The 8,459-nt window shown below is 42.9% G+C and overlaps 2 protein-coding genes across 2 annotated transcripts; both read left to right on the plus strand.

Moving 5' to 3' along the window:
* Positions 1 to 293: 293 nt before the first annotated feature.
* Positions 294 to 2,447, plus strand: LOC148892540 (lecithin retinol acyltransferase-like). The gene is made up of 2 exons (XM_089006187.1): positions 294 to 887; positions 2,159 to 2,447. Exons 1-2 carry the CDS (start codon positions 318 to 320, stop codon positions 2,309 to 2,311), a joined length of 723 nt encoding a protein of 240 aa, XP_088862313.1. The 5' UTR covers positions 294 to 317; the 3' UTR covers positions 2,312 to 2,447.
* Positions 2,448 to 5,133: 2,686 nt separating this feature from the next.
* Positions 5,134 to 8,057, plus strand: LOC148892541 (lecithin retinol acyltransferase-like). The gene is made up of 2 exons (XM_089005961.1): positions 5,134 to 6,162; positions 6,739 to 8,057. Exons 1-2 carry the CDS (start codon positions 5,653 to 5,655, stop codon positions 6,892 to 6,894), a joined length of 666 nt encoding a protein of 221 aa, XP_088862087.1. The 5' UTR covers positions 5,134 to 5,652; the 3' UTR covers positions 6,895 to 8,057.
* Positions 8,058 to 8,459: the final 402 nt, after the last annotated feature.

Here is an 8,459-nt window from a genome sequence, read left to right on the forward strand (position 1 = left end):
GGTAGCACAGATGGAGCAATGGAATATTCCTCAATGCTTGTGTACACAGTTTTGTGAGGGATTTGGGGGGTGGATGGCTTTACATTTTTGCAAGTATCAAGCCAAACGTGACTTTTTTTTTTGCTTTAATCTCATTTGTGTTCAAGTGCTGCTAATTCCCAACAAACAAACAAACACACACACACACACGTACACGTGTGGTGAGAGGCACTTCGGGTGGGCTGGATGTACGAGTGGAGCCCCCCACCAACCAATCCACCCTCCCATCTCGTTTCAAATAAAAAGGAGTTCATTCGAAGCAGAGCGAGAGAGTCATCATGATCAACTTATTCGCCTTCCTTGTGGAGAAAGTCGCTCTCCTGTGCAAGCTCAAAGTGCTTGTTTTGGGCTCGGCGCATGCGCACGAGCGTCCCGCCCAACCCCGACAAGGCTCGTCTACACCTCCGCCTCCTCCGCCGCTTCGGCGGGGGGATCTCCTGGAGGTACCGCGCACGCTCTTCACCCATTTCGGCGTCTACCTGGGCGACGACAAGGTGGCCCACTTGATCCCGGACATCCTCCCGGTGCTCACCGACGACCGGCGGCGTTTGGCCACGGTGGTGAGCAACGGGCGGCTCATCGCCGGGTGCTTGTGTCGGCGCGCCACGGTGCGCGTGGACAGCCTGGAGGACTTTGCGTATGGCTCCCGGGTCCTGGTATACCACGCGGAAGGAAGCGGCGGCCCTGAAGGGGCGGCGAATGGGTACGGGGCGCTGCCGGCGGAGGAGGTGGCCCGCCGGGCGGAAGCATTGCTGGGTAGATTCCCGTATAGTCTGCTGTGGAACAACTGCGAGCACTTTGTCACACACTGCAGAGACGGACGAGCTGTCAGCCGACAGACCGAACAGGTAACGACAGGATGACCCCACCACCCCATCCCAGAGGATTGTAGTGGCTTTTTTTGGTTAATTTCTTTTCATCCATCCATGATCTGCACTGCTTTTCCTCACAAAACTTGCGGGTGTGCTGGGGGGCGCTCAACAATCGCGGGGTACACAGAAACAATCATTCCAATTTACAATCCCACAATTTAGTCTTGCATTGATCTGCCACGTATATTTGTGGAATGTGGGAGGACACCGGAGTACCCGGAGAAACCCCGGAAAAAAATAATATGTAATATGCAAACTCCACAGAATAGGTTCGGGAATGGAACCGTGCACCTATGCATTGTGAGGCAGGTGTAGGAATTCCCTAACCCCTCAAATTAGACTTCTTAATCATTATTATCATTTCTTTTTGTCTTATAGCTTCGATCGATGATTAACAAACAGACCGAAAAAAATGAAATCACAATATTGCAATTAGCTAATTTTTCTAAATCATTTAGCCATACAAGTGTCATGAATATGGAGAAGGGTGTATTTGATTTTTTTTAAAATAAAGTTGCCAGGAACAAAAACAACAAAGTCATCAGAACAAAAAGGTCCAAAGTAGCAAACAATTCCATGACTAAAACATGACAAGACGAAACAAACCTGACAGGGTGAAACAAACAATGACCCGACGCTGAATGGTCGTTCTGGGCATCCTTGTAACTCATTCACTGCCAGACATGCAAAAATGTGTCCACTGCAGTACCAGGGTTTTTGTCATTGTCACTCGAATTCCAGGACCCACAGAATATTCAGTTTTAAGACTACATAAACATTCAATCTAGCGTTAGAAACCTCAGCCTCTCTTCTTTTATCAGAAATAAAGACTTAATTCCCAAGTTATATGGGTCGGGAGTTATCTGAGCTTGAAATGGGGGCAGCTGTCCAAAATACAATGCAATACATACATATTGACTTATAAAGCGCTTTAACAACAGCTGAAGCTGTAACAAAGTGCTAACATGGACAAAATGCAAATGCTGCCCCCTCGTGGAAGGGAAAAACATTGCCAGAGGTCTGGCCAGCGCTTGATCTACACCCTCCGCAAGAAAAAACAAAACTTGAACAAATTCACGAATGGCGCTCTACGTCATGCTTTTCAATTCTGGATAGTTATCCACCCGTTGGTCGCAAACCAAAAGGTGACAACAAGCAACTACATTGAAGTGAGTTGAGGAATATTCTGATTGTCAACAATATATATATTTTTTTGCATTTTATTTGATTTTTTGTTCCCTCCGCAGTTTTGCGAGTGCATCAAATGGGTGATCAGAGATCGACGCAGCGTTCTGGTGACGGGAATTCTGGGCATCATTTCTATGGTCTTTGGCGGCATGGCCACCTCAACTACATTACCCACAATTCTAATCCCCTTCACTCTCTGGATGGCCGGCTAATTCCCATCAGTGTTAACGACTTGTTTCGAGTTGTCCGTGAAGCGCCTTTGAAACGTTTCAGTTCCTTCCTGTCGAATGACGATAATTGGATTATTTCATTGAAGTGTATGTTTTTTGTTTGTTTTTATTTTGTAAAAAAAAGTGTAAATAATAAAAAAAATATTTTTAATAATTGTCGACGTGCATGTGTGATTTGTTGACAAGGAAAATTTGTCCTCCCAAAAAAAAAAAAAATTCAGAAATCAAATCAAATTTGTTTTCCCCTTCTCCTCAACAAACTGAAACATTCCATTTTATCGCATGCTTTTTTTCCCCCCGCAATTGACAAAAACAATATTAGCAAACATTTTTGCAAGTCCTTTGTAAAGTCTTCAACAATTGTAATTTCATGCACCCTGGAACCCGATAACTCGATAAGCTGCCCGCCGCAGTTGCCGCTATCCCAAAAAAAGGTTAAAATTTGCATTTTAGTGACCAAAAAGAATCCATAAAATAAAAGATATCGTCTTCATTCAACTTAAAGGAAATAAAAAAAGAAGCTTTTCTGGATGACTCAAAGCTGCTGAGTCACGATGGCAAGAGTTCAACAACCAAAGCGGTTTATCAATTGAATGTCGACCTTTTTCGCAAATGAGGATTTGTTCCTAATGCCTTAAAACCGGGGAAAACATGCCCCCCCCCAAAAAAAAAAAATAAGTCAATGCACGTTGTTTTAGTATTTGCGAACTTTTCAGACAATTTTGTAAAGATCATTTAGTCTTGAATAAAGGTAATGGGTGTTTTCGAAAATCCGATTTTAAAATATTTGGTGAACTTTTGGTACTTTATGAAATAAAAACATTAAATAAAACGTTTTTTGAAAGCTACAAAATAACGTTTTGGGGGAAATTTTTAACAAACGTCACATACATTATTTTACAAAATCTTTCATTTTCAACAACATGAATATAGGTCCAGATTTTTGGAAAACGGTCAACAGTCTAAGACAAAGCTTTCGGACAAAGAAAGTTTCACTTACTGTATTTTCACGACCAAAGGGCGCACCGTGTGAAAAGGCGCAGTCTCATTTATGTGTGCCATTTCTGTATTTAACATACACATTGGGCGCACGCAAGTTTTATCTACCGGTACATATCCTCTACTGCCATACGTACGACCGCCTCACAACAACACACAGGCATACAAGTGTGCGTATTTATAAAAACAGATCGGGAGCAAAACTGAGTTTGGTAGTTCTTTATTTATTAATCACAAAGTAAGAAAATTTTGTAATCATCACTCAATAGGCGTCGGCATGGTAAAAACAAGCACATTACCGGTAACAGTCAGTCATCAAACCCATCAAAGTCCTCATCCTCTGTCTCAGAATCGAACAGCTGCGCTAAACCAACGTGGCAGGTTCGCTTTCCTCACTGTCAGTTACTTTCTGTGCCGTGCGGCTCCTCGGAAATGATGCCGGCTTTTCCGAAAGCTCGAACCACCGTGCCAGCAGACACGTTACCCCAAGCATCCACAATCCATTTGCAAACTGTGGCGTAACATCCAGCCCTTTTCGTTTGCCTTAATAATGACGCCTGCTGGAAATGTCTCTTTAGGCAAAGTCTTTCCTTTAAAAATCACCATCGGCGGGAGTTTCTCGACGTTAGCATGGCAGCCAAGCACAACAGGAAACGAAGCTTTTTCGCCAGCTTTTCAGAATAATTCGCCCGACGTTGCTGCGCTGCCGTAGTCCTGGCCCGGATGGAAAAATGGCACCGTTTCATAAAACGCCAGCACCAAGACGGACCTCCTTGGAAAGCCTTCAGTTTAAACTGAGCTTCATAACCATGTCTCTTTGCCATTTTCTGAGTTGTTAAAACAGCAATGTTCTGCATAAAGCACATATCTGTTCTTGTATACACAAGCCACGCCCACACATCCCCCCCTCATGTTCTCTACCACGTCCGCCTCATGGTGGCCTCTAATACGTCCGCACTACAGGGCGCACCGCGCATTTTCAAAAAAATCTGAGACGTTTATATGCGCCTTATGGTCGTGAAAATACAGTACACAAAATAACGTACGAGTTTTCAAAAAAAAAAAATCAAAGACAAGATTGACTTCAACAAACTTCATGTATGCTTTTCAGAATACTGATGGTAAACAATCGTTTTAAACAAATTGAAAATGCCAATGGCGGGCCGTGCATGTCACGCCTCGGCCTTCATTTGTCCTATGTCTGAATCACTCCACGGTCGCGAGTGTGGTGTGATTTACTAGATGTCCACTAGAGGAAGCCGTTGGACAGGAAATCACTTGTGACTCGAACAAACTTAAGAAATACTGTCATTAAACTGTTCGAATTTTTACTATGAACATGTGGATTTATGATAACCTCATAAAATTGCAATATTATTTGCTATTTTATCTAGCTTCGGAGCTGTCCAACCTTTCTTAAAGACATCCATCTATTCTTGTCAAATGCATCTTGAAAATGGCTTTAACAGTATATCTGCATCCAAATCCATTTCTGCTCCTCCTTCAGCCATTTCTGGTTGACAAAACCACTATTAAATCAACACAAAAATGTATTTGCTTATGCAGCTCGCAACAGATACAGTGTGTAGCTCTGGCCAGGACGCGCTTATCACTCGCGGCTAGTGATACTATGATTGGCTAGTGGCTAGCCAATCATGTGACTAGCCAAAACTCAGACGTTTCCAGCGCCTTCCAGCAGGCCATGGGTTGCCAACTCGAAATCTGATTGGTGAAAGCAACAGTCATTGACACCGCATTTAATGCTCCCGGTCCTGCAGAATAGATTGTGAAGGCGTCCAGGTAGATTTCTGACCCTGGTAACAAATGATGGCTGAAATGTGATTGGTTAAATGCTGAAATACGAAACTACACACCTGGAAGTCCAACAATGACAATTTGGAATTATTTCAGAAGAATTCATTCATTCACAAAATATGATTCGCATTCACCTGTGATTGAAATATTTTTAGGTGAGCAGAGAAGGCCTTGCAGGCCCACCACTGGGAAATACATATTTTTGGAATCCCTTTTTGGGCGCTGAGAGGAGTTGCCCGCTGAAAGCGCTTTATTTGCCTAACGTCAATTATTATTATTATTTATTTCTTTTTCCGAATGAGGATTTGCACCTGACGCGGAGCCTCGACCTTAATTCCCTGCAAATGAATCCCCCAATTTGACATTCCAGACCGGCCACAGAGTTCTTAAGAGAAAGCTCCTTTCTTTCCAATGGCGCTTGGGATGTCGGCCAATCGCTAATCCCGACCCGGCCCACCGAGCGACCCCATAAAAGCGCCCAGGTGTGGCTTGGCTCTCACATTCCCAACATGTTCCTCTACCAGCTGCTCAGCTATTTCTTTGCCATCTCCAAGAAGGACAAGAAACTGGGGGAGGAGGACGAACGCGGATCGGGCTTGGACCTGTCCCGATACAAGAGGGGCGACCTCCTGGAGGTACCCCGGACCCTCTTCACGCATTTCGGCATCTATCTGGGCGAGGGTCGGGTCGCCCACCTCATCCCGGACATTCTCCCCGTCGTCACGGGCAACAAGGTGGCCGTGGCCAAGATGGTGACCAACAACCGCTTGATTCTTGGCGTCGTGGCCAAGGTGGCCAGCGTGCGAGTGGACTCGCTAGGCGACTTTGCGTACGGGTCGACGGTGCTGGTGAACCGGATGGACGACGTGTGCAAGCAACCGCCACTGGATGCCGACGAGGTGGCCAGGAGGGCCGAGAAATTGCTGGGGGCGGTGGCCTATAGCCTGCTGTGGTACAACTGCGAGCACTACGTCATGTACTGCAGATACGGCATGGCCATCAGCTACCAAACGTACCAGGTACACGCCGGCTCAAATGGCGGTTGGGTTGTGTCAGTCACTTTGGTTTTTAGGATTTTTTTAGATGGGCTATAAATATGGAATAAATGACTTTTTTCAGTATTCAATAAAACTTAACATATTTTTGACAGTCGAGCCTTTTAGAAGACGGTGCCTGCGTTTTTAGCAAGCAAGAGAACTTTGACATTTTCATAAACTTGAAAAAGGTTTTCGGTAAACACTTTAACAGATAATTTAGTTTCAAACTCATTCCACCGTCATACTTTTTGCCAGCCTCCAACACAATTTTGGAATGGGATAAAGCGTGTTTTTTTTAAACCAAACAATTTCAAGTGAACGGGCTCGCGTTTATAGACTCACTTGACTCATGAGGATTTTTTTTTTTTTGTCTATGAGGATTTCTTGTTCCAAAGAACTTGCCAATTGGGGAAACATGAAGTCTAAAAGTCCACTTTCACTTTAACACCCTTGACGACTCGCACAGTGTATGAAACTGTGATTATTGGGAGTATACCTGCACCTAAAACTAACATTTGTGACTGTTGTTTGTACCCCCCACACCCCCTTTCCCCACAGTTCTGCACGACGGTGCGGAAGATTGTCTGCAGTCGTACCAGCTCGTATGTTACAGCCTTGTGCGGCGCGGTCGTCCTGCTTTATCTCGACTGTGCGACACCCATCACCCTTTTGGCCACATTGCTGCTGTCTTTCACCATCTGGATGGCAGCCTAGACATGCTCCAGCCTACCGCCCCCTCCATAGAAAAAAAAACCCTCTGGAAAAATACTCTGCAGCTTTATGGAAAGTTATTAAATTCGCCCACCCTCCCCAGTTCATCCCACTGACAGGACACTGGATTGGACATGTCAATCATAACATGAACATCTAAAGATGTCACAATGAACTATGACAGAAACTGAAGAGGAATTCGGCCATTGTTGTTTACAGCAGGCATTTTAGGGGCAAAAAAAATCTGTATGGGTCCACAAAACTGAAAAAAAGAACCACTGACTCATCACAAAATTAATATAAAAAAAATATATATGACACAAATCATAGACACAATAACATCCGTAGAGATGAATACATCAATGTGCTTTAATTGAAATGTATTATTATTATCACAATTTTTAGATAACATTTAAGTATTGCACCGGCGATTAAAAGTAGAAATCTATTTTTTTCTTTCAACCTATATGTGCAACACAATATTTTATGAATATGAATATTTATATATATATATATATTTACATCAATCAAGGTATACACAGAAATTAAATGTCTATTTTTATACAGTACAAATTGAATGCTACAAACGCGCAACAAAAAAGCCTTATGTTGGTGATTTGGCGTCCTCTGTTGCTACATTTTGGAAATTGTTTTATATTTGCTGTAAATGCTCCACAATCGTTTTCCACGTCACTCTGTTACTTTATTTTCTTATTTAAATGTGACAAATTGTTCCAATTAAAGTACCACATGCTGGTTTAGAGTCTTTCTGATATCATAGAGTTGCATTCCATATATATATATTTTTTCTTTTTTTCTTTTTGCTCAAGGAGAAATTAAAAGGAAAAACACTGTGTCGAAGAACCACTTTCATTTATTTGGGGTTAATCAGAGGCACTTAGCGGTTTTTTAGTTTTATTGTGCATTTAAGGCAGGCATGACAAGTCTACAAACCCTAGTTTGAATAGCAGATTTTTTTCATGGGTACCACGTCTCAACTCAATTTTGAGTTAATAGGCAAGTATTGAGTGAAATTTCCCAACCATATTTTGATTCGACATTACGCTGCATTGTCGATTATCTGTTAACTGATCTTTTAATCGAGTTATTCGAAGACATTTGACGTCTGACGAGACATTGTTGACATTCAGGCATTGGTTGAGTGTCCACAAGAAAAGCGAAAATAGTTTACCGTTCTTCCAATCTCGATGGGTCTCGTCTCCACTCCATGTCGAGGCGTTCAATATTTTCTGTGCATCTGGCTGGTACATATATGGTCCGATATACATCTTGCTGACAACCTCCAATTCTTTAAGTAGATGGATCTCTTCACATAAATTCGAAACGTCGCTTTTCGAATCGATTTCCGAACGACTTCGTAAGCTTCCGCTCTTGTTACGATGCCACACTTCCTGGTTTGCGAGCGTCACCATCTCGTGGGGGGGGGGGGTTACTTTGACGAACGTAAACAATAAAAAACTTTTTTTTTCGTTGTTTATTTCTTATATTTAGTTTCATTATTTTACTTGAAAGGTAGAAAGATGTAACTCTTCAAAAATCTGGATCTC

This window comes from Hippocampus bargibanti, linkage group LG10 (assembly GCF_051943395.1).
Source record: "Hippocampus bargibanti isolate YZ-2025 linkage group LG10, ASM5194339v1, whole genome shotgun sequence".
Lineage (NCBI taxonomy): Eukaryota > Metazoa > Chordata > Actinopteri > Syngnathiformes > Syngnathidae > Hippocampus > Hippocampus bargibanti.